The sequence below is a fragment of the Silurus meridionalis genome, chromosome 7, assembly GCF_014805685.1.
Source record: "Silurus meridionalis isolate SWU-2019-XX chromosome 7, ASM1480568v1, whole genome shotgun sequence".
Taxonomy (NCBI): Eukaryota; Metazoa; Chordata; class Actinopteri; order Siluriformes; family Siluridae; genus Silurus; species Silurus meridionalis.
In genome coordinates this window covers 5869945-5897056 of record NC_060890.1, presented here as the reverse complement: position 1 = coordinate 5897056, position 27112 = coordinate 5869945, and the positions used below count along the sequence as shown (strand labels likewise).

The following is a 27112-nucleotide window of genomic DNA, read 5'->3' as shown; positions in this document are numbered from 1 at the left end:
GTGTTTGCACTGCTCCGGTTGCCATAGCAAGGATGTGAATGGCTTCGATTTCATATAATAAAGTGCAGACAGGGATTGCAGGTAAATTATTTCTACTATCCCAGTAGGATATTAGCACTGATACTTAATTTTTGTTGAAAATGTGCTCCTGAGCCTCACCATTAAATCAGGGTTTCTTCAAATGAACTTTCCCTGCGTTACCCAAGTCTTATTTTAGTGCCGCCGTTCTACCTACCAGTGATTTCTTACTCACGTTCTTATTCTTCTATGTTCAATTGCCTTAAATAACAGATGGTTGCTGAAATTTTTGTTTGGTGACGTACTGCAGTTGGATCCGTTGTTCCTTTAAAAAAAAGTTAAAAAAGCGCCTTGAGGTCAAAGTGGAGTGAAGGCGACGGGTACTGATTTTGAGATGAAAGTGCTTGTGAATCCTCGCCTCCGCCCCTCCATAAGAACTTCTGGTATACATCTGCTTTTCAAAGACCGGACAAGACTACATACACACGCACACAGATGCTTTGCGTATACATATAAACATCTACGTATGATTTTCAGAGAGAAAGTAATAAATATTAGCTAAATGTATAATGTCAGCCTGTTGGTAATAAATGGTAATAGGTAATAATACTCTCTCTCTCTCTCTCTCTCTCTCTCTCTCTCTCTCTCTCTGTCACTCTCTCTTTCTCTAGGCTTCAGACTGCACACTGAGAAAGCTCTCAGAGGAGCTCTCCCAAAGGGAGGTACTTGTGCAGAAGTTCCAGAAAGAAAAGGAGCATTTAGCAGAACTTGGTGAGGTGAGGAACCACCTTCCCAGAAAGACATGAATCACTTGTGTAATATATGAAGAAAAAAAAAAAAAAAAAATATATATATATATATATATATATATATATATATATATATATATATATATATATATATGAAGTAAATATTTTTCTTTTTTTTGTATTTCCATAAAGGAAGACTTTCCTCTAAAACTTCACTATATTTCGAAGATAAATATCTTAATTCTTACTCAACTACATTTTGCAAAATTAGCAGTTTGACTTATTAATATCATTCTATAAATAGGTCGGTGTGCTGAGAGTAACATTACAGTCTATTCACCTAAACTTAGTCGGTTAATTAAAGATTCTTGTGACAAAAATGATAATAGGAACATTATAGCAATAATAAATCATAGTACTTTTAATATTTAAGTACATTTGAAGGAAAACACCTTTGTACTTTTATTAATTTCAAAGTTTAAATGCAATTTTACCTTTACTGGAGTAATCTTTTACCTGTTGTATTTTTATTTTAACTCAGGTACATAGTCAGGGATGGGCAGTATTTATGATACATGTATTTCAAATATAAAATAGTATTTTGTAAATTGTATTTGGGAGGGTTGGTGAAAATGATGTCATATTTTGTATCAAAATACTACAATGTTTTTTATTTTTATAGTTTTAAAATACTATAAAATACTTTGTAAGAAGTTCTACATGATGACATCATAAAAATGCGACATCTGATTGGTGCCTACTCAGTAGTTCGCACAAAAAAGTTACCCATATGGAAGAAGGTGATCAATGTAAGAAACGTGTTGGATGACAGCTTTCAAAATTATCATTTAATAATTGTTGAATTGCTAAAATGTTTGTTTTCAACTTCCAAATAGGTGTCCAGCGATTGATATACAAATATTTGATTGCCGAATATTGTACTATAATTGACATAGGTGTTTAGTAGGATCATGATTTTGCATACCAATACATGAATGACTGCCTGTCACATAATATATTATTATATTTATGATTAACAATCAAATGATTAATTAGTTAGAAACTAGCTGCTATAAATACAGGTGCCATCAGTTGTGATCCCCATGAATGACTTGTTTGTTATTTAGTCGGTGTTGCTGATGCAAAATAGCCCTTTGTTACTGTCAGGCGAAAGAACGTGCCGGAAACCGAAGTAGAATCCACAAAGGGGTTTTTAATGAAAAAACAACAGGGCAAAGCAGAAAACGGCAAACCGCCAGGAAACGCCAGGTAAACTAATCCTGGTGAAAGCTGTGACTAGACTGAAGCACACAAAACACACAGAGTCTCGTAAACAAAGATAAACCAAACTGAGATGCTTGGGTAGTCCGACAGTGTTCCTTAGCCTAAGCTGTAGAACCGACAATGAGCTGGTGGAGGAACGGGGTTATGTAGCATGCGAACTGATGAGGGCCAGGTGTAGCTGATTAGTAAGTGGGAGAGCTGCTTGGAGTGATAGGTGAAGGTGTGGCTGGTGGACCCCTGACAGTTACCAAACACCAAGTAACTAAATTAGGATACATTCTGAGTCATTTGCAGAGTGTTAATCATTAAACTGTTGGTTACTTTAAAAATAACCTTCATCTGGGAGATTACAGGGATTATGTATGTGAATATTTCATCTGTTAACTGGTTGCAGATTTATTGTCTGTCTCTGTCAGAGAATAGCTGTTGCTATCAAACATGGTTAACTTAATCAACTGAGTCAGTGTAATAGTGAAGGAACAAATCAACTAGGCCAATTGATGAAAGAAATGTCATGCTCCTTTGTAAAAATATTTTTTAGTATTTTTAAAATACAAAAATACAGTAGTTTATTTTGATACATAGTGATACATGGGCTGCTGTATATTGTGGTTTATTTGGATATACTTGAAGTTAAGGTATTTGGTATGTTATTTTAACTCTCTCAATATATATATATATATATATATATATATACATATTATAGTTAAAGTTAAAATGCTGTTTACCCATGTTTTTGTGTAAATATAAAATATAGGTAGACAAGGTTTACAGATATATTTTACCGCAATTCCTTTACATTTATGCAATACATTTATGGTCTCTACCTTACTCAAATGATGTGCACGGAATGGAGTCAGTCAGGGTTGGATAGTCCGGACAGTAGTTGCTGGTAGCCAATCTCAAGCAAACTTCCAAATGATCATCAGTCATGGTGAAACGGTATTTTGATTTAATAATCCTAATTTGGGGAAAAGGCTGACTCATGTAAATAAGTGGAATAACTTTGCACGCTGGAGTTTTGCAGTAGCTCCCGTGTTTGACTGTGCATGTGTCATGATCTGTGGGTTAGAAGAAAGTTTTTGGGAATGTCACACAACCTACCCATACTATATCTACATTCTACCAGTCGATCATGACATATTGGGAACCCCTGAACTAAGCAGCTGAAGGTGAAGGGCCTTGCTCAAAGGCCCAGCTCGGTTGTTCTAGCATTTGAACTCAAACCTATTGTGTGAAAGCCCATTGCCTCACCACTGAGCTACCAACTGGTATTGTTTGTTATTAATATAATAGGAACTGTACTGGTTTTAATGAAGAACCTTTAAGTCTCTACTGGTAATTTGTTGATTTTTATTGGTGACATGTTCTATCTAGTGCATAATATTAAAGACCAATAGAACACTTTTGGCAGATCACATTAAAGAGGACACTTTGTATCTACTGTACACCAATAAAGACCATTGGGAGTTTACAGGTTCTAATAAGTTTCTACAATGGTTTTATTGATTAAATGGAAATCATTTGGTAATGGTTTTAATGCTTAACAGCTAGTGGTTTGTAATAGTATTTGTAGTAGAAACCATTACAATTTCTGGTATTACTTTATCTACTGAATTTAAACTTGCTTCAACTTAATATTTAACTTTGCACCATTATCATGATAGTCGTAAGCATGGATAAACTTGTAATATACTTGGATTAGTGTCTTTTCCATCAACTAAGCTGTTTATCTCAGATTAAAGTCCCATTTTTGATATTTACCACAGTAGCCGGCACCTTTCTTTTCAAGGTTACACAGAGACACGTGTAGGAAAGCTCAGGCTTGATGTTTCAGAGTCAAGGTCACTCCGGGGGGGAAATGAAGACCATGCAAGTTCTGGCTGCTGCACTGCTTGAATCTTACTCGCCTAGAACACATGTTGAAGGCTGTTACGGTCTGAGATCGCATCGAAATTGGCAGAAGACCAGCTTCTTTCGGTTTGCTAAGGAGGATTTTTCGAGGAATAAAATTCATTGTGCCTTTAATGGAAAGGTGTTTATTCTTTATACACATTGTCATGAATTAGAAACCATTTGGCAGAAGGACATGATCCTAGGAATATTCTTAGTTTGTGTTTATTATTAGTATAAATTTGCCATGAGAGATGTTTGCTGAAAAATGAAAAAAGGATAATGTTAAAGAATGAGAAAAAAATCCTGAAGAAAATGTAACCATGGAGAAAACTGTCTTTGGGCCTGTAATCAGACATATCTCAGAAATCCCTACAACTATTATCTTCTTTGAAGGACTATGCATGTATTATACAGTAAAGCATGCCAGATTGTGAACAGTAGCAGCCCCATTTGCCAGATTATCACTGCCTGTAATTGAGGATCTGTGGCACCGGGATTTTTTCCCCTCCCAGTTGAATGTGCTTGTAAAGAGCTTTTACTGTTCAGCCAGATAATTGAGTCGAATGAAACTGATATCCAGGATGCAATTTAGTGTTTATATCTCAGTCAGCTGTTTTGGATCTACTTGGTATTTGAGCAAGGATTGAAGGATTGGATTTGATTAAGCTATCGAGCTCCAAACTTCCTCCGACAGACTCCACGGTCGAGGTAAACGAACACGTCCCAGCTGTGGATCAAAGATGGCAGCAAGTCAGATACGAGTCACAGTTAACTTTTTTAGTGCCTCATGTGCTGCACAGACCCCAACATTTGCGTTTCCCTCTCTCAGAAAGCCATCGAGGACCTTCAGTTTGAGGAGGAGAAGGTGAACCTTTTGACTAAAGAGAAAGCGAAGTTACAGGTACACGTCGAGGAGGTGAGTGTCTCAACATATTTACTTAATGAAAAAAAGGGGGGTTATATCTGTTTGGTTTATATGGTGTACAGTTTTCAGGATGCTGTCAGGACATCATCTGTTGATGACTGCAAATAATGAATGTATTTATTTATTCAGTATCGACATTGAAACTAATCATCTGGAAGTACTGGGAGTTTATGGAGTGAAATCAAGTGTGTGATGTATGCTTTGTGTCAGTTGGCATATCAACTGGAACAGGAGAGAAAGCAGCGGACTGAGCTGGAAAGGAATAGAAGAAAGTTAGAGGGTGACAGTAAGAACACCATGGAGAACCTCAGCGAGATGGGCAAGATGAGGGCCAACCTTGAGGAGCTTATCAAAAAGTAAGTTATTTAGAAGTCTTTAACACAATAGATACATTATTGTCTATTTACTTATCATTCAGTAATAATTTGTCTTCCAATGCATCTAATTCAAGAAGCTTTTTAGAATCCATTGGAGTTTCTTAAAGTGAAGTGAAAAGATCTTCTGTGCATAAAACAGATGGTAGAAGTCGATGTTTCGAAGTTCTGTGGAGAAACAGATGTTTGGATGCCTTGTGGCTGCTATAACATGATATCTGCTTGGAGTGCCGTTATCTAAGCTTTGATGAGTTAAAGGGCTTCAGGCTCTCAGAGCTGTTCAGGCTTGTTAGTGTGCATTTAGCGTAGCAGACCCAAAAGATAATCCCCAAAGCAAAATCTCAAGCAGACAACTATGTACAATAGGAAATAATCAGAATGCTATTTTATGCTGTATATGAAACTAGTCTTTACTATATACTAGATGGACATTAAAAATTAACGGCACTTTTTCTTTTGCAGATTCGATAGTTATAATTCTAATGTTTTTCCTTGATTTTAATGGATGACATTTGACTGACACTTTAATCACTTTTCAGCTGTTGATGTGATCTGATGATGTTTCTCAAAGCATGTTACATCTGTCTGCTAATTAAGCCCTGCCACACACACACACTCTTCCCTCTCTCATTCTTTGTGTCCTGGCAGGAGAGATGTGGAGATTAGTGACACCAGCAGCCGGCTGGAGGCCGAGGAGGCACTGAGTGCAGGGCTCCAGAAGAAGAATAAGGAGTTGCAGGTGAGGCATGCTGGTGGGAGAGGGAGCATTCCTGTCTTTCAGCGCTCCTAAGGGCCCGAACTCTGATTTGTGAGTCCGTGCCTCTCAACGCTCTCACCGCTCTCCTGTGCATTGAGATGGCAAAAACATCCCTAAGAACATACAGTTTGGCTTGATAACAATCTCTCTGATGTAAATCCTCTTAAAAAATGTAATAGCTTCATTGTGGTAAGGTCTTTAGAAAGTACACTGGTCAAAGATTTTCAAAATAATATAAAAGCACTCGATTTCCAATACATATTTGGCAAAAAACTATATATATTCTTTTTTTTTTTTTTTTTTTTTTCAGAACTCATATACAGAACTGTATTTGAATACATTCTATTTTATTTAAACTCATATTAGTGAAGTTCACAGGAAGTAACCTCAGAGGCTGTAGCCACTGTAATCCAGTCCTAACTTTGAGAACTCCAACTATGTATTTGATGTGCAATAATGGGTAGAAATATGGTCAAAGTTTTAGTGATGGCAGTCTATTTCAGGGCACCATGCACACACTTATATCTAATAGCTATCTAGCCAGTCTACTTTTGGAAGGTTTGGAGGAGAACCCGTGTTTATATATAATTTTAAATAATTAATCTTAAAAATAAATATGGGACCAGGATTCCTGCATCCATGAGGTGCTATACCAAAATCATTTGTATTGTGATATACAGGATTATAGATATTGTTAGATTGTCTAAGTGTTCTGCAATTTTTAACTGAAGGGTTTTTTTGTATGTTTAACATTTTACTAAAGCAAGAAACCCAATTAAGACAACTCCTAAACCTCTACACTATTACTGCAACTGTGCACCTACATCATCTGGAGGAGTTTAGAATTAATATTTGTCTAATAACATGACATAAACAGAGGCTGTACGCCAGTGTTAGAGGTCACATAGTGCACAGAGGTCACCAACTTTCTGCAGAGTCAATAGCTACAGACCTCCAAACTTCATGTGGCTGTCAGATTAGCTGAAGAACAGTGCGTAGAGAGCCTTACGAAATGGGTTTCAATGGTCGAGCAGCTGCATCCAAGCCTTACATCACCAAGTGCAATGCAAAGCATTGAATGCAGTGGTGTAAAGCACGCCGCCACTGGACCTTAGAGCAGTGATGACGTGTTGTTCTCTGGAGTGACGAATCACACTTCACTGTCTGGCAATCGAATGGACGAGTAAGGGTTTGGCTGTTGCCTGGAGAACGGTACTTGTCTGACTGCATTGTGCCAATTGTAAAGTTTGGTAAAAGGGAGATTACGATGTGGGGTTATTTTTCAGGAGTTAGGCTCGGCCCCTTAGTTCCAATGAAAGGAACTCTTACAGTTTTTCTCAGTTGCTTTGGAGCGTTTGTCAGATCAAAATGTAATTCTTAATTCTCAAAACTCCTTGTTCAACCTCCACATCATTTAGTCATTTGTGCTCATCATAAGAACAGTTCTTGTTGCTTTGTTTAAATTGTGAATGCTTTTGTACATAATTTAATCGATTGTGTACAAGTGTCTGCTGTTTCCTACATTATTAGTTGTTTGTCATGTTGATCAAAATATATTATACTGCGATCCAGGCCTTCCCGCCCAACATCAGTGTCTGACCTCACCAATGCACTTCCAGAAGAATGGTCGAAAATTTCCATTACCAAAACTGCCCCCTGCAATAAAAGAAAAACCATGATAAATAGACGCCACCCCCAAAATGCTATTTTCTGTATACAGTACTGTACTGTATTAACATTTTACTTTATTTTATAATCAATAATAATATTTTTATTATCAAATGAAATTATTTTACATAAAACTGTAGGGAATTATAAATAATTCTGTATAAGTTTATGGTCTATCGTGCTATCCGAGAGAGACCGGGAAAATCAACAAACAAATTAGAACGGTGGTAAAGCGGGGGAATACTGTATATATGTACAGTACAGACCAAAAGTTTGGACACACCTTCTCATTCAAAGAGTTTTCTTTATTTTCATGACTATGAAAATTGTAGATTCACACTGAAGGCATCAAAACTATGTATTAACACATGTGGAATTATATATGAAATTATATACATAATAAAAAAGTGTGAAACAACTGAAAAATGTCATATTCTAGGTTCTTCAAAGTAGCCACCTTTTGCTTTGATTACTGCTTTGCACACTCTTGGCATTCTCTTGATGAGCTTCAAGAGGTAGTCACCTAAAATGGTCTTCCAACAGTCTTGAAGGAGTTCCCCGAGAGATGCTTGGCACTTGTTGGCCCTTTTGCCTTCACTCTGCGGTCCAGCTCACCCCTAAACCATCTCGATTGGGTTCAGGTCCGGTGACTGTGGAGGCCAGGTCATCTGGCGCAGCACCCCATCACTCTCCTTCTTGGTCAAATAGCCCTTGATGCCTTCAGTGTGACTCTACAATTTTCATAGTCATGAAAATAAAGAAAACTCTTTGAATGAGAAGGTGTGTCCAAACTTTTGGTCTGTACTGTCTGTTGAGTCTTTTTTTAGAGGACAGAAAACCGGTACTGCTATACAATTCAATATTTTATTTCTTCGGTGCAGACAGACAACAAATCATAAAATTACTTAAGTGCCTTCTGACTTCTAACGAATGGCCCCTTTCACAAACAGGCCTTTGAAGTGCAAAAAAAAAACATTAAATAAACCAGACGTTCTTTCCCTGTGCTATCTCCAAAAGATGCAGCTCTACCATTGCCATGTGCTGTATTGTATGTGACTCTTAGGACACGCCTCGCTCTCCGTAATGCTGTGATACGTCATATTCACGTAGCAGCAGCGGTGCTGAGAGAACACGCTCGGGAAACAGTTTAGCGAGAAGAAAACAATCTACATATAAAATATTGGTCACAAATTATTGGGCACTTTTTAAATAAGAAAATTATCGCACATTTGTTTTTGCGTTTTACCACCTGTACTTCTTTTAGAATTATACCAAAAGACGAGACAGACAATACAGAGACCCAGAAAGCAACAAAGTGTGCAGTACGATACCATCTCTGATCAAGTGCCTTTCTTCACAAGCCCAGAACATAGACTTTCTTTGTGCACATACAGCTGAAACGGGATCCGAGTGTCAGCGAAGGTAGACGTGTTTTCACGTAACGCCAGGGTATTATCTGTGTTACACAATGCAGGCTTTACGGACAACTCTCCATTAATCACAGCTTAGGTGGACCTGGAAAGCACAAAAGCTAAGCTGGTTTGACAGGAGCCCCACCGCCGTGTTATTTTAATGGATCAACCCCTCACACCCATTCAGGTAGAGACGTTGTGCCTTAAAACGTCCACTGACGTTCTCTACCTTGGCTTATTTTTCATCTCGGTTTGAATTTCGGCATTTAGGCCGTCGCCTGAGATGTCAACATCATTGTGCAAAAATATGTTGGCAAATATTAACCTCTTGTCCAATTTTCTCTCATTTGGACTTGGAGAAAAATCCTGTCATCAGCCAGTTAGACGGGCAAAAGACCTAGATCTCAAGACCACATCCGGAAATGTACATCTAAGTACCATAAATATGACCAGAGTAAAATGTACAATACACAGTCAAGATGAAGGAGGATTGATGAAGGAGGATTTTTGCATCATTGAGTTCAGAGGTTGGTGTCTCTGTTAAAATGTTCATGAGTTTCAGAGTTTCTGTCCCAGATCATTTGATTGCCTACACTATTGAATGTCCCATGGGCACATATGCTCTCAATTTATAGCCTATGATGTTGGTTAACCATAGGAATCCATAAGGATGTGCAATTATGTCAACCGAGACAATTGATAAATAGCAGGGCTTATAGCAGAATTTCCACTCTTGCTTACTCGTAACGTGGTTGAAATCTGTGCAAAAGTTCTTCACATTTTGTGCACATATACAGTTTTTTAGTTGCTTTGGAGCGTTTCTCAGGTCAGCAACAAAATTCCAAAACCTACTTGGTCGACCTCCACATAGTTTAGTCACTTGTGCACATCATAAGAACATTTCCTGATACTTTGATCAAATTGCAAATGCTTTAGTACATTACTTTTTATTGATTGTTTAAAATTGTCTGCTGTTTCCTACATTATCAGTTTCTTATGTCATGTTGATTAAAATATATTATACTAGTCCCACCTGAATGGTCTTAACCCCCAAAACATCTGGGCATCAGTTCAGGGCATACGCCATTAAATGCAAAATGGTTAAACCAGTTGACAGAATGTGTCATCCAAATTTTTTTATTAAACTTTTTTTTTGTAAATGCTTCTTGAATTGATGAATTGTGCAGATGAATCTTGAATGTCACTAATGAAGGCGAGTGAACGGCATCAGATCAACCAATGTTCAACTAGTTCTCTAAAACAGGTCAAAGGTGAATTTTGTGACCCTTCAATTGGCGATAGAGCAAAACACAGAATTGCAATTTCTGAAAATGGATGGACAACCAAGAAACGAATTATCACAAGTAGAGTACAGTAAAAGTGTGAATCCTGTCCAGTATATAATTCAAATGTGCAATCGAATAAATAGATTTGTGGTGCTGAAATTCATAGATGCCGTACAGAAAAAATTCATCCTCGTGATTTTTCAAACATTATAATCTAAACCGTAGTTTATATCAAGAAATACTGAAATTGTGTGCCGTCATACTGACAACATGCCTAAACATTTTGACGATCTTGTATGTGATCAATGACAGAAAAACTGTTCATTTTGATGGGAATGAGATGTTCATTGACACCAATAATTACTTTGGAGAGATGTACTAAGGATTTTGAGAAAAGTATAGGCTTTTAAATCCAATGTTTTGTGCTGTTTGTACACATTGTTTCGAGAAAGCACTTTACAAATATTAGGAATGATTCAACAAATGCTCCAAAGCAACTGAGAAAAACTGTAAGAAACTGGAGTTTTGCTAAGGAGTATAAAAGGGGGTGTGGAGTTTTCTTTCGCTGCACTGAGTCGGCCCCGTGTGTGTGTGTATATGTGTGTGAGTGTCTCTGCATTCGTATCTGTTAGTCTGATTTGGTCTGACTGCTGCTTGGCCATGGCTGTGCTCTCTGCTGAGGTTCTGCGCTGGCATGTGAGTCTTATGTGCTTTATCTTTCATTGCATGTCTGAATTTGCTCCAGCTTTGTGTTAGCTGATATATTGTTCTTTGCATAAATTACTAAGCATTGGGAGTTTAGTCTATTCTCGAATTAGCCTCTTGACTTAAAGTGTTATAAATGAGTCATGCTTAAACATTTGGATGCTTGAATTGAGAAGTTTTGTTCGATTTGTATACATAAACACAAATATGAGCATATCTGTCTGTGGGTTGGGGGGATGGTGGGATAGGGAGGGGATTGGAGGCATGCAAATGCATGAAGTTTGCAGTAAGTTTATCAGGATGTACAATCTGGGACGTCCTCCAGCTATTTAACGTGTCAAAGACACTTCCTCTATATATAAATAAAAAGCAGAGAGTGTTCCAGAAGACAAAGAAAGCTATTAATATGTACGCCTGCACATGTACATTTTAATAATTGCGCAGATGTTCCACCTGAGAATACCTCCCACACTGAACTGTTTCAGCATTCATTTTGAGAATAAGAAGGGAAACTTTTGAACAAAAGAGGTCCCAGATGGAAATCCAATGCTGTGATAGTATGATGAAGAACTGTGTGAAAAAAATTCAGCATCACTCATTTGCCTTTGGTTTCTTTTGTTTTTCCATACAGTATGATCGCACTGACCTCATCTTACAACTAGACACGAATAGCATGGACCTGAACTGAAAGCTTTTTTTGTTTGTTCCTTACAATTAAAGAAGGCAGTGATGTGTTTGAATGTTTTTTTTTTACCAGCACAATTTATAGAGCTACAGTTCTAATACAATAATGTTGACCTGTGAGGATTAGATACTGAGTTGAAGGCATTGGAGAGATAAAACACAATAGCGCTGCACAAATTCCTGCTCTAAATTGCACCCTGTGTTAAAAGCCACCGGTATGCAGAACTAAAAAAGGGTCTTTACCACAATCACTGCTCTTTATATGGAAATCCCTTCAATAGGCTTTAAAGTACAATGCGCTGCAAATGCATTGGCAAATCTGATAGACTAAACATTTATGCAGGGAACAGGGAATAGTTTCCTTCCAGACCTTTTATTCTAAGCTGAAGCAGATGGGAGTGCGAGGAACAAATTAGAACTGCATGCGTCCGATTACGTTGTCTCATGGCACTGATCGATCGTCCTCTTTGATGGCATGAAATCGAACATGGGGCTGACTTGTTGCGTTGTTCCCTCTGCAGGTCCGCAATGAGGAACTGGAGGAAGAACTGGAGGCAGAGAGAGCAATGCGAGTGAAGGTAACTGCTGTAAATCTGCAATTTAACAACAATTTCATTTCATTTTTCATATTTTCATTATATTCAGTTTATAGTAGCAATAATAGTTTTTCACATTTTTTCAGCAAGCTCCATTTCAACACTTGAAACGTAATTTATCTGAGTGACTGCTAGAGTGTATTTGCCATTCAAAGGAAAATCTTTTCAAATATGTCATCACGTCATGAGTTTCACCAACAAAGTCGCATGCCATTCAAATTAAAAAGTACAACCAGCGTGAGTATTAAGTGTTTAACTTTAAGCCAACTGATAAAAGATGGCTTCTGCTGTCTTAAGCTCTCGGAAGATATGAGGCTGTGTACCGAGGACAGGTGGGGTAATTTACTATGAGTTTTGGCCTGTGCTCACTTTTAGGGCTAGCGAGTAGGTTAGCATCCTGGTGAGAAGGCAGAGGGTGGAGAAGTGCTCCTGTGGTTTAGCTCAGTTGATCTGCACCTGAAATAATAAAGCCAAAGTGTTTGAAGGCAAGATAGTACAACCTTGGTCAATAAAATCTCAACAAGAGCTCTTGGAAAGCTATTCTGAGACAGATACTCAAGCTCAAGCTATGTTGAAGATATGAAAAGGAGAGATAAAGGATGAATAAATGGTTTATTATTAAAAAATTGGATCATGAATATGTGCAATGTTTTTTTTTTTTACTTATCTGGGCCTAAGTAACAAGTGTGTCATCCTTGCCAAAACAAAACCTCGAATGATTCAATGTAGTCATTTTTCTTTCCCAAAAAAACAAACCAACCTTGAGAAACATGGCAGGGAAAAACTAAGTGCACCCTATAATTCACTATGCTACAGTTTTGCACCTGAGATCGAATTTGGTGGTAAATTCCATTAGTATTACTTTAAGTGATATAAGAAAGAATACAGATTTCTCGCATTGTCACAATCAACAGAGTTTACATTTACATGTTTTGGCCATTTTCATATATATATATATATATATATATATATATATATATATATATATATATATATATATGTTTGTAACATATATATATTATTGCTTGCAGTAGGATATCAGTAGCAAAATTGCCCTAATAACACCAAGATTAATTGTTTTTAAACGATTATTTAAAAAATGTGATGCAAAAACCAATGTATCTTGAAAAAGAAATTATGTTTTCCAAAATGTTTCATTATGAGATTATTATATAATAACTACAAAGCCATAAAGCTTGGACACATTTATTCATTTCAAAAATGTCTTTTCATTCGACTTCTTTCTAAAAAATAAACAATAAAAATGACGCACCCTTATATCTTCTTTTTCACATGCTGCACTTGTAGTAAAATGTTTGGTTTTGTACTTACATCCGAGACTATTTCTTACTTGTACTTATACTTTTGTAAAAAGGAAAAGAAATATTTTTCGATGATGCAAGCGGAACATGAAGTCTGCCACAGGCATCCAATGACATGCCTCTGGGCTCTGTCTCACACTGGGTGGCATTCCTAATGGATCAAGCTCTTCTGTAAACCAAGCCTAAGACAGAGTGTAGTGTGAAGAGTCATGTACAGACATGTACACCTTTATCTCAGATTGCCTACCTGCGCATCGGCAGACCCCTCCTCACTCCTTTACACATCGCAGACACACACACAGACCTGCCATTGTTCTCATCTTTCTCTTTACTGATAGTATTTGAAGATAATCTACTGTGAAATTTCTCTTCAAGACAAAATATAAACCAATATCCAGCCATATTCTATGTAAGCTTATGAAGTTAAAATCTCTCAAACTCTGGGGCTTAAAGTGTGTAAAAGTATATCATGGTCTTTTTGACCTGCTTTTGACTTGCTGTCAAATGAGTGATTGATTGACAGCTTAGAAAAACTAGTGTTGAAACATTGATGCATTGGAAAGTCTTCTGCCAGAGCCAGTAATAGGGCCAACGTATGATCCTTCTAGCGGTCAAAGGCCATCGTTGATCTTGCCCAGGCTTGCAAAATGAAGCCTCTCCTGGGTGTCAAATGAAACTCAACCAGGCTGTCATCACTTTATCGACATCAGTTTAAGAGTCAAAAGGTCATGCAGGTCATCGACCGGCCGTCATTCTTCTAGTTTACTGCCTCCTAAATGTCCACACTAGCAGGATCCAGCTATTAATCTCTTGTGACTGCTACAATGAACTAATCAGCACTATTTTCTGCTATTTACTGAGTAATGGCTCCTACAAAAGTATAATTGGATGAGTGCATTTTAATGCTAATATTTTCAAATGATTTTATGCTAGATAGCTTGATTACAGACTCTGGTATATGTGCTTTGATTTTAATTGAGAAGGTATTGTGCTTAATCAGAATTGCATACTATTGCAACAACAACCAAGTCTGTAGAGCTCAGACAATAATAATCACACCTTCTAGTAATTGTAATTAATTTATTAATTCATTTAACATTTTTCAATTGACACACTTAAACCAATTATAAATATACACTTTGTCAGAGATTGCATTGTTCCACGATAACATGCATTATATGATACTGAGACGTCTGAGTTTTCTAACCATATGTGGTTCTTCCCAAAACTGTTACTGAGACAATGCTCCTGTGCACAATCCGAGCTCTTTGTGGTTTACATCGGTTGGAATGGAAATTCTTGAGTGGCCTGCTATAGAGCTTTGACCTCAAGCCTGCTGAACAACTTTGGGATAAATTGGGATGAATTTTCAATTTCCTGGTTAAACGTATACAGACTCATGGTGTAAAATGTTCAGCTCCAAAATATTTATGTAAAAATATGTCCGTATAAACTCTTTCATATCTAAGGAGTGTTTATCATCTTCTAAACCATGTCCCCTTGGTGACTGTTCCAGTGGTATGTAATGTTGTTCTATAACATTGCTTTAAGAATGAACACAAAATATTTCTATTCAAATCAAAGCATGTGCATTACTAATACACCTAAAGTTATATTATTAAATCATAAATAAATGTCTGATTTTTTAAATTATTATTAACTACTGTAAAACCTGTACTCGTCACTAATTCGTTTCAGAACTATTGATGAGTGCTAAAACTGAGAACAAGTAGCTGATTTTTTGCATTTTAACCACTTTAGGGCCCATGATTTAGGCCTATAATGCAAAACCACAAAAGGCAACGCTATGGCACTGTTCATGAGCTAACACGAGAATCTTCATGCTCTCACGAGTGTCATCGCTAAAGTCTTTGTTGAGTTCAATGCATGCAAAGAGTGACAAAACATTTTTCAGTTGTCATAACGTGACGAGTACCGAATTTGTCGATGAGAGCTGAGGTATAACTGTATTTCAAAATTTAAGCAAAAAACTGATGTAGTTTTACACATTTACACTGGTTTACACTGGTAACACTTCATTAAAACACACCTACCTAGGGCTTTTGTTACCCATTCAAAAGCACTGAATAAATCTTTTACGTACCAAGGCTGGAGAAGTTCTGAAAGTTGTAAGTCAAAACATGTCATTAGACATTTTTATGACTTTGTTTTTACATGAAAGAGAGAAGAGAGAACAACCCTTAATTACCTGGGTTCATGCGTTGACTGGTTAACATTATAATAATGTGATTTTTTTTTTTATCATTGCATTCATCATATTTTGAGAAAGTTGCATAAGGCAGTGCTTCAACAGCAGTGTTTTTTTTTCGAATGCAAATGTGATTAACAATGTACTTTGAGAAACTTTCTCTGTGGGTTTGTAAGTAGATGAATATGGATTGGAATAGTGGGAGAATTACAAAACATAAAAAAATGACAAGTGTACATATTTCTTAATTCCTAATGCATTCACTGTTTACAATAAAACAGATACTTTTATGTTGTCTTATGGATTTGAGCAAATCCTCAAGTACTGTTATATAAATAATTAATGCACTAATGTATAATGAAAGCTCAATATCGGTAGGCTTATAAATGACTAATTTGTGTGTGTAGTACCTGATTTTCTCCCTGACTTTTCACATGCTATAGCAGGGTAATGGGAAAACACGACATTTCAGGTATTAAAATGAGCACTTGATCTGCAAGTAAGCACTCAGACTGTATTTCTTTATGTAAACAGTAAGGTTTTCATAAAATCCTCATATCTGTCACCAGGAGCACTTACGCTGCAGATCATCTCTAAAAGAATAATCCCTTCTTTCTTTTTTTCACACACACACAGACAAACAATGTCTGATGAAGTGTCTGCGAAGTGTCTACGGTATATTGTGTGAGGTTTGTATTGGCTCACTGTGTATACGTATGAACTCGCAGGTAGAAAAGCAGCGTGCTGACCTGACTCGAGAACTGGATGATCTGACAGACCGTCTTGAGGAGGCAGGAGGTGTCACAGCCTCTCAGGTGGACTCATAGTAAATAGTAGATTTTTTTAAATCAGTACTTGTCAATACTAACTTGCGTTCTGGCTTCATATCTGCTGTAGATGGAGATGAATAAGAAGCGCGAGGTGGAGCTGCAGAGACTCAGGCGTGAGCTGGAGGAGTCCTCGGCTCAGGCCGAAACGATGGCGGCGGCTCTGAGGAAGAGGCACGGAGACGCGCTGACTGAGATGAGCGAGCAATGCGAGGGCCTGCAGAGGACTCGCGCCAAACTAGAGAAGGAGAAGCAGAACCTGCTGCTGGAGGTGGACGACCTGGCGGCTTCGCTAGACACCATACAAAAAGCCAAGGTCAAAAACTCACTCAACTACATTTACAGCATTTGGCAGATGTGCTTATCCAGAGCAACTAATGATTACTACAGGTAGTAGGGTGGTAGAAACGATAGAATAAAGAGGAGTTCTTGTCACCGTGATAAATGACAGGATAAAGGGGGATCTCTGTGGGGGAATGTCCATGTCAAAAAAATGGCTAAAAAGAAATTCAAAGTCCAAAATTTACACTATATGAACAAAGGTATTGGGACACCTGACCTTTCTTGCCATATGTGGTTCTTATCAAAACTGTTACTACAAAGCTGAAGGCAAACAATGTATAGACAATGTGTTTGGATGCGATATAATAAAAATTTGAGTTCAGTTGAAATTGGGGACCCAAACCTGTTCCAGCATGACAATAACAATAAGAAGGCGCCATAAAGATTGGTTTTAATGGGTTGTAAAGGAAGATCTTGAGTGGCCATATAGAGCTCTGATTTTAGCCCTACTGAACATATCTGTGATGAATTTAGGTCTCCTCATCTCACCTACATCAGTACCAAACTTTACTAACACCCTTGTGGATGAATGAGAACAAATCTCCAAAATAGTGGAACATCTTCCCAGAAGAGTGGAATTATTATAACTGCACCTATGGTCAGTGTCCATACTGTTTGTCCATATAGTGTATATAATCCACAATTCCCTCTTTAATTTGTTATACTCTTTTTAAAATGTTTTTGTACCAGTAATGTGAATATCCATGTAAATGCCTGCAATCTGCATTATTTATAGATAATGATTCAATCACCTAAACAATCCAAAACATATTTAATCTCCTTTAAAAAAAATACAGTGATTCTAACATCTAAATCTAACATCTAAATTTCAATAGCAATTCTGAAGTTATCATTTCAAAATTACTCATGTCCTGTAACATAATACTACTATTAGTCTGAACTGTTCTCTATGACAGACATCATGTAGAGACAGATGTGCAGTTCGTTGTGTGATCTCAGCTTCAACCTCTCATTAACTCATTCCTCCACGAGCAGCTCAGGCAGATCATAAAGCTAATGTCAAGCTTTATGATTATGTGTGTAATACCAGGCGTCCACTGACATGCAGCTGAAGAAACTGGAAGACTTGCTGTCTGAGGCCAACTCGAGGAATGAAGACCTGCAGAAAGCTCTCACTGAGGTCACGGTGGCCAAGAACAGACTCACAGGTAGGAGAGATAATGTCGGGGGAATACCCCAATTCCACATGTAAATAAAAATAGAATGCAATGATTTGCAAACCTCATAAATCCATATTTTATTTACAATAAAACAATACAACATATCAAATGTTTAATCTGAGAATATATACAAATTTTAGGGAAAAATAAGGCCATTTTGAATTTAATGGCTGCAACAGGTCTTAAAAAGTTGGGACGGGGCCATGTTTTTGTATTACTGTGTAGCATCAGGTCTTCTGTCCTTATACATCTGCGAACTGAGGAGACCTGTTGTTGAACTTTTGTCAGAGGAATGTTGTCCCATATATGTCTGATACAGGATTCTAGCTGCTCAACAGTTCTGGGTGTCCTTTGTTGTATTTTCCGTTTCATGACATGCCAAATGTTTTCATATGGTAAAAGGTCTTGACTGCAGGCAACCAGTTCCCCCGGACTCTTCTACTACCATGTCATGCTATTGTAATAGATTAGGTAGTTAGCATTTGCACTACTAATATGCACTATCATGTTTACTTTTACCTATACAATGTTACATAAGTACACTATATAGACAAAAGCTTGAGGACATCTGTCTATAATATTTATGTGATTTTTGAACATCCCATTCCCCTTTAGTCTCCATTACCCTCTAACTCTTCTGGGAAGATGTTCCACTAGATTTAGTGTTAGTAAAGTCATGTACTGATGTAGGTGAGTTCAGGAGTCCGGGGTGCAGCCATCGTTTCAATTTATCCCAAAGGTCTTTAATAGGGTTGGGGTCAGAGCTCTATAGCAGGCCACTCAAGATCTTCCAATCCATCACATGTAACAAATATCTTCTTGTGCACAGGGACATTGTGGAACAGGTTTGGGTCTCCTAGTTCAAGTGAAGGAAAGATTTTATACTACAGATAAAGGAATATAAGAATATAAGAAGGAATATCATTTGTGAATAAAATAAGACATCCAACACAATTGTGTGTCTCCAGCTTTGTGGTAACAGTTTGGAAAGATACCACATATGGCTGGAAAAGTCAGGTTTCCCAGTACTGTTTGGATGCTGAAACATCATTTCTTTGTCTCTAACCTAATGTAAAATGAGTGATTTAGATGTGTTTAAATCAATATTTCCCCTAAAAACATTTTATCCAGTTAAATATACATACAGTAATGTTTATTCTGTATTTGTTCTTACAAATGTTCTTTTATTAAATGTGAGACAGTAACAGGTTTTTTTTCATTCACTCCTCTCCTGCAGCTGACAATAACGAGATGAGCAGGCAGATAGAAGAGACGGAGACGAAATTCAGCCAGACAAGCCGCTCTAAAAGCCTCCTGACTGCACAGCACGAAGATCTCAAGAAACAATATGATGAAGAAGTCAAGGTGTGTTATTTTATTGTATCGCTAACCGGGCTGTGATCCCGTCTGAATTTGATCTTTATAGTACAACCCCAATTCCAAAACAGTTGGAAAACGGTTTACAAATCTCATAACTCTATATTTTAATAATAATAGAACATGGAAAACATCTCAAATGTTTCAACTAAGTACCATTTTAAGCATTTTTTACCATGTACCATTTTAAGAATAAAGTAAGGTAATTTTGAAATTATTGGAACAACATGTCTAAAAAAAAAACTGGGACAGAGGCAACAAACGGCTGGAAAAGTATGTGGCACTAAAAGGACGAGCTGGAGGAACATTTTTGCAGCTAATTGGGTTAAACTAGGGTCACTAAGATGATTGGGTATAAAATGAGCATTTTAGATAGGAAGAGTCTCTCAGATGTAAAGATGGACAGAGTTTGACCAATCTGTGAAAATCTGTGTCTAGAAAATTGTTAGACAATTTCAGTGTTCCTTAAAGTAAAATTGCAAAGACTTTACTTGGTGGACCTTTCGTTTAGTGCTAATAATTAATACAACATTGCTGAATATAACATTTTAATTTGTGCTTTTTCCTGATTTAAATTAGATTTGATCAGATACGATCAGATTCTGACTTCTGACCCAGAAGTGCATTCCTAGCAGTGTTAAATATTTACATATGGCTATAAAATATGATAGATATAAATAAATAACGACAGATGAATTAACAATATGAAATCAGTGATATGAATATAAATAAGCAGTACATGGAATGGTGATCATATACAATGAGTATAAAAGGTCATGGTAGTGCAATGAAGAAGATATTGTATTTAGTGCTTATGAAAATGTTATGTACATGTGTGCACAATTTTATAAAGAGTGCAAAAAAATTGAGTTTATTAGAGGGAGGGCGCATGTAGGACGGTTTGGAGACGAGGTGAGGGAGGTGAGATTGTGATGGTTTGGACATGTGCAGAGGAGGGACATGGGGTATATGTGTAGGAGAATGCTGAGAATGGAACCACCAGGAAGGAGGAAAGAGGAAGACCAAGGAGGAGGTTTGTGGACGTGGTGAGTGAAGACATGCAGGTAGTTGGGGTTTAAAAGAGGCAGATGTAGAAAACAGGGGGGTATGGAGACAGATGATCCTCTGTGGCGACCCCTAATGGGAGAAGATGAAAGGACAAGAATTACAGTATATAATAGCCTTCTTTTTTGCATTCTCCACATAATTTAATGTGGTATGCAGATAAATGTAAGGAAGATTTTTGTGCATAATTGTTGCATTTATGACACTTTTGTAATAATGTTTGGTCGACTGAAACAGATTTCAAATAAAGGCAAAGAATAAATAATAACTCTATTATGAACATTACAACACTATTTGTCAGTAAGCAAATATGCAAAAACAGTAGGATCGAACAGTGCACAGAAATGTATTTGTGCTGTGTGTTTGTGTGTTTTTGCGGACAGACTAAAGCTGCACTGAGCAGCAGTTTGGTGGCGCTGCGGCAGGAGTGTGAGTCACTAAAGGAGCAATTGGAAGAGGAACAGGAGAGCAAACTCGAGCTGCAGCGCCTCGTCTCCAAACTCAACAGTGATGTAACGCACTGGCGGAGCCGCCACGAGGCCGACTCGATCCAACACAGCGATGAGCTAGAGGAAGCCAAGTACATGGCCTTAAAAATACACACACACATATCCCTGCACACATGAGACGTTATACTGTGCACATATCAGTGAGCAGACATCCGATGACTTATTAGTAGGTTGTAATGTACACAAAATTCACGGTTTGGTACGTACCTCGGGTTTTTAAGTTGCGCTTCAGTTCAGTTTTGGTGCAGTTACGCAGAAGAAACGCAAAACATAAAACTGCATGCCTTTTTTTTATTCACACCGTTTATTAGTATCAATTGTATCATTTACACTTTTGAAAACAATTTTAAATAAAATGCCTGTTTGGTTTACATAAAAAAACATATAAAAGTCAAATAGAATAAATCAAATGAATGCAATACACTTATTTACTGTATTGATTAAACTGAGTAATCGGTCAATTAAATTGATTAACTAAAATTAAATTAGTAAAAAAATATGTAACAAGTTTACATTTGTTAGACTCCATTTGGGTCATACAGATGTGTGTGTGCGTGTGTGTGTGTGTGTGTGTGTGTGTGTGTGTGTGTGTGTGTGTTTTACATTTAAAGATATGTTCCACTTAACTGTTCTACTTATGTCAGCATCCTTTAACAAATGTCTGCATTTAAGAAACACACAAGATATTTATTTATTTATTTATTTATTTATTTATTTATTTATTTATGTATGTATTTATTTATTCAGGTTTATTTCACACAGGTTTAAAAAATCTGTTTATTTTTTCTTAACTCCTATTCGTCATGTACATGTAACTCATAAGAGAATACTCCTACATAAAAGAAATAAAATCACTTCAGGATGCAGAGAACTTCAGGTCGGTTCCGGGCTGCGTTAAATCACCCCTTCGAGAATTGCTTTCTTTCATCAGCACATCCTGGTATCCTGATATAACTGTAAAATATCACTGAAAATGATGAGGCATAGCCAAGTTTGGACTGTTGGATAAACCAAATAAAAGGGGCATTTGTCTTAAATAAAAGCCCATATCTGTTTTTCCTGTCATGCTTCCTCCAGTTCTCAGTTATACTTGCACCTGTGTTTATACTCCTCCCCAGGAACAGGAAGGGAAATTGAGTACATGGTTTCGTAATACAGTTTTTAAAATCACTTTGAATCGAATCAAATCAGCCTGTGTATATTACAGTTGAAATCCCAGGATGTTTATCATTGTCTTAAGCAGTAACATGTCATAACAGGAGGTGAATACAATGAACATAATCCAGTTTTATAGAAAAAACTTTTTTTTAACAAGTCAAACCAGATAGATGCCAAAGCTTTTCTTAGACCCTGAAAAAAAAACATAATTTAAATAAATAGAAGTAATCGAAATAGATATCTTGGTCTACCACTTGTTTTTTCTGCTTCTGCAGGAAAAGGTTGCAGGCTCGGTTACAAGAGGCTGAAGAAGCCATAGAGGCCACGCAGTCAAAGTGTTCCAGCCTGGAAAAAACCAAGCAGAGGCTGCAGACAGAAGTGGAAGAGCTCAGTTTGGACCTAGAAAAGGTAAAGCTATATTGTAGTAATGTCATTTTATGTTCTTATCTCGGACCTTCTTACTCATTACCTGGACCCGCTTTTTTTCTTTAGTCCCATTCAATCAAAACGATTCAAGATATTTATCTATGTTTACACTCTATCGCCTTCAAAATAGTCCCCTTGCACAGCAATACAACGCCCCCAGCGTTCCTGCCACTTTTGGAATGTGTCCCTGAAGTCTTCTTTATAAAGCGTGTAAAGCACCTTCTGCTATTCGTGCTGGATCTCCGCGATGGCGACCTCTGGGCTGGATCTTTATCTTCGTTAAGAGGGCGAATCCGCAGGAGACAAATCTAGCGAGTAGGGTGGGTGGAGAAGTGAGATCATGTTTTCTCTGGCGAGAAACTCGTGTGTGAGGAGAGCTCGGTGCACATGGTCAGAATATAACCAGTTGCACTGCTTCTGATGTACAAAAGACAATGTCTTTTGGCACACCGACATATGAAGGTCGATGCTCACTGTGACTGTGCGTGCAGCCTTGTGCTGCCATCTGTTGGCATGTTATAAAACTAGTCTTGAAACTTTTTGATACCACTTCATATATTAATGGAAGATGAAAGAGGTATTAACAAAATGTTTCGATATTAATGCTGCCAAATGGTGCTATTCTGACCACATTTGCGATTTCATCATGAACAACAAGTTAGAATAAAGAGCATACATTAAAAAACTGGGCAAAACTGAATTGCAGACACACACTCTATAAAAAGAAATGTTGATATGGTAAAGTCTTTTTGTAAGGAGTAGTCTTCAGTATCCTTGCTTTGTATCTTCACTGCATGTGATCGTCCTCCTTGCTGTAGATTATTTTTGGCCCACACTAGCAGTCCACACAAGAACCTGCTACTAAAATTAGATAAATTAAAACACTTGGTGAAACAAAGACTAGGATTAGGTTTATAAAAACAATAGGACAGAAGGATTTAACCATATGAACCGCAATTCTTCATTGCTGGTTTTGGCTTTCAGTACAAAACCGAATATAAAAACTAAAGTGCAGCAAAAAAATTAAACATGCTGAAGGAAATGAAATGAAGGATAAGGAAAGAAGAGAGTGAACACTAGGGTGGATTTTTAATACTAAAAAAATATCTGCAATAGTTAGATTTGCTTTAGTATTGGCAACACTTAATATATTTTATATAGACACAATGCACGTTCTTTTGCATTGTTTCTCAATTAGAAATAAAAAAATGTCCAAACTCTGAACTTATCTTAACTATGTGGCCATATGTAACTGCATTATGATACCCAGGCTAACAATGCAGCGGCGGTGCTGGATAAAAAGCAGCGGATGCTCGACAAGCAGCTGGGAGACTGGAGACAGAAGTGTGAGGAGCTACTGGCTGAAGTGGAAAGCTGTCAGAAAGAGAGCAGACAGCATGCTGCCGAGCTCTTCAAGCTCAAAACAACTTATGAGGAGTCTGTGGAGCAGAGCGAGGCTCTACGCAGAGAAAACAAGGCCATCCAAGGTTATATTTAATTTAATTTAATTATATATTTTATATTTTGATCTGTTTTAAATGTACCTTTTATTAATACTTTTCAAGTTTTTAATACTCTAATCAAGATGGGCATAAACAACTATGGATGCTTTATGCAAATGTATGTTTATTATTAGTGAAACCAGACTCAATATAGAGCATAAAGACAAAACCTTCTTGTAAATGTTTTAAAGTAATCATTGTGTTTTAAATAAGGTAAATCATCAGGAACCCAAATAGAACTTTTGCTATGTTTCCACACGGACGGTTTTGATTGCCGGATGTGTGCATCATGGCGGATTTTGGTGCTTGATTTGAGACTTGCCGCATTGGTAAAACAAATGTTTATGTTTTAATAATTTTTCAGACATCGTGAATAAATGTGTGCTGCATTGAAGGTTTTAATTTCACCTGTTTTATATTTATTTCTTTATATTTTTCATAAAAATAGTCAAACAAAAATGCACGCTGCATTAACCGTGAGTTAATGAACTTTCTACCGTTAAAATGAATTTGCATTAATTCGTTATTATCAGGTTAACTTTAGCAGCCCTAATGTATGTATATATATATATATATATATATATATATATATATATATATATATATATATATATATATATATATATAAATACAATTTCTGAAATTACCTTAATGCTAACATGCAGTGTAACAGGCCAAGTTAATACAATCATGACTCACATTCCCTACACATACTGTGTAACTACCTGGGATTATGAGGGTTTATAAAGGCTAGGAATTATAAATCCTCACAATGCTAAACTTTTTTTCCGAATCGGGCTTAGAAGAGAAAGCTATAATTATTTGTGCAGAATTTTATCCAGAATGGAAAACATGCAAACTCAGTGAGATTCCTCAGGTTACACAATGTGGAAAATTTGGCCATATTTTCACACAAACACTGATTTGTTCCTTACCATCCACCCTGCAGATTGTATGAAACTGCATCTAAAAACTGAACACAATATTGATGTTATCGTATATGTTCAGAGGAAATTGCTGATCTCGCTGACCAACTTTCGGATGGGGGGAAGACTGTTCATGAGCTCCAGAAAATGAAGAAGAAGATCGAGATGGAAAAAGAAGAACTGCAGGCTTCACTGGAGGAGTCTGAAGCAGCATTAGAGGTACACAGAAGGGAAGAGGTTTTGATATTGTATTAATTTGAATTGTGAGCTCTTAAGACATACTTCTCTTTATATTCTCACCAATAATTTGTGGTTTATAATGAGCTCAGAGATCATGAAAAATGTTGGGATTTCATTCGGATTTTAGCCTAATTTTGTGATGCAAAGATCACACTCCGGGAACACTGTGATTCAAATTCGTTTACATTTACATGTGCCATTTGGCAGACACCCTTGTCCAGAGAGTGCTTTGAGTCTCTAGCAATGAATAAATCTATACTGGTACCCTAGATTACAATAAAAGATAAATCAGTCAAGTTCAACACACTTGAAGACACTAGGGGCCTTAATCCAGAACCATAGACTGCTTGGTCACACTACCTGTTGACATAATTATTTAAATACATACATATATATATATATATATATATATATATATATAAGAATAGGAAATTGTCTGTAGCTCTAGCAGCAGACAGGAAACAGAACTCAGTCAGGGTAAATCAGGTGAAATAGGTATTGGGCTACAGGAATCTTTAAGGAAATTAACCCAGTGCTTTAGATTGCTCAGCCACGCTACCTGCTGGCCTTGATCTGCTAATACTCCCTGTCAGTGCACCCTATGACTCAGTGCAGGGTTGGTCATAGAAAACTTGGATTCTCAATTCTTTGTCAAATCAGACTGAAGTGAGAGAAACAGAGCTGCTTTACTGCCAAAGTTTACTCTACTGTTCGAAGTTTATATTATTTTGTATGCATACATACACACAATAAAGAAAACTATAGAGGAATAGGAGATATGGGGTACTGAATGCTGATGTTAAGCAAGATAGGAAAGTTGAAGTTGAAGTATATCATGAGATAATCTCTGAAAATGTAGAACTGAAAAGCATTAATGTCTGTAGAAAGTCTCAGGGAAGCAGGAGTGTGTGGTCTAAGTTGCAACAATAATTGATTCATACAGCTTGGTCCAACCATGTCAAGTGGATAATACAAAGAATACATATTCAGAAGATGTAAAGCTCGATATCTCGAGCGGACTTTCAATGACCGTCATAAAACCCGAAATGGCAGCGGTGGGATTCGAACCCACGCCTCCAGAGAGACTGGAGCCTAAATCCAGCGCCTTAGACCGCTCGGCCACGCTACCTGTCCGATCACCGAGCTTGTACTTGTACTTGTTCATGCGTCTTCGGTTGTTAATATTTACTTGGATATGCTGCAGTCTAGTTAGCAATCTGTTGATATGGTGTATAAAACCGGGGTAAAAGATAATCCGGTGTTAAACAGCGTGTCTGGTCAGTTCAGATGCAGCTCGACTAATGCGTGAAACCTGCAAATCTGGCAACACCAGCAAGTGCTGAAGTTAACGTGACTCGTGTCCCGTTCACACTGCGAACGCGTCGTGATCTCCAAATTCGACCGCTCTACTCTATTAGCTCCCTTTGTTATCCATTTCAAGTGATTTGTAATGTAAAAAAAAACGTTTACACATTTATTTGCGAACGAGTGTACATTGAATTTAAAAAGTAATGTTGGCAGCGGTGGGATTCGAACCCACGCCCCCGAAGAGACTGGAGCCTTAATCCAGCGCCTTAGACCGCTCGGCCACGCTACCTTGCTGGAATTCATCGAGGAATCGATCACTGTGATCCGGTTCGGGCTGGTAATAGTGCATCACAAACACAAAGATGT

General features: G+C 37.3%; 1 protein-coding gene and 2 non-coding genes across 6 annotated transcripts in view; 1 reads left to right on the top strand and 2 right to left on the bottom strand.

Annotated features, from left to right (window-relative positions):
* LOC124388871 (myosin-16) overlaps nucleotides 1–27112 on the top strand; it is a 77398-nt gene that overhangs the window by 16102 nt on the left and 34184 nt on the right. For 3 of the 4 annotated variants that reach the window (XM_046853955.1, XM_046853956.1, XM_046853954.1), the window contains exons 3-15: nucleotides 690–794; nucleotides 4777–4863; nucleotides 5083–5228; nucleotides 5895–5985; nucleotides 12280–12336; nucleotides 16614–16700; nucleotides 16783–17028; nucleotides 18106–18223; nucleotides 19473–19600; nucleotides 21061–21257; nucleotides 22620–22752; nucleotides 24041–24257; nucleotides 25281–25417. In XM_046853955.1, the coding sequence (XP_046709911.1) occupies nucleotides 690–794; nucleotides 4777–4863; nucleotides 5083–5228; nucleotides 5895–5985; nucleotides 12280–12336; nucleotides 16614–16700; nucleotides 16783–17028; nucleotides 18106–18223; nucleotides 19473–19600; nucleotides 21061–21257; nucleotides 22620–22752; nucleotides 24041–24257; nucleotides 25281–25417 (1749 nt within the window). Of the gene's footprint in view, nucleotides 1–689; nucleotides 795–4776; nucleotides 4864–5082; nucleotides 5229–5894; nucleotides 5986–10940; nucleotides 11066–12279; nucleotides 12337–16613; nucleotides 16701–16782; nucleotides 17029–18105; nucleotides 18224–19472; nucleotides 19601–21060; nucleotides 21258–22619; nucleotides 22753–24040; nucleotides 24258–25280; nucleotides 25418–27112 lie in introns of those variants that run through there. The other variant, XM_046853957.1, reaches the window with a different exon arrangement.
* On the bottom strand, nucleotides 26486–26567 carry trnal-uag. Its single transcript has one exon. It is a non-coding gene; the product is annotated as a tRNA-Leu (tRNA).
* On the bottom strand, nucleotides 26954–27035 carry trnal-aag. Its single transcript has one exon. It is a non-coding gene; the product is annotated as a tRNA-Leu (tRNA).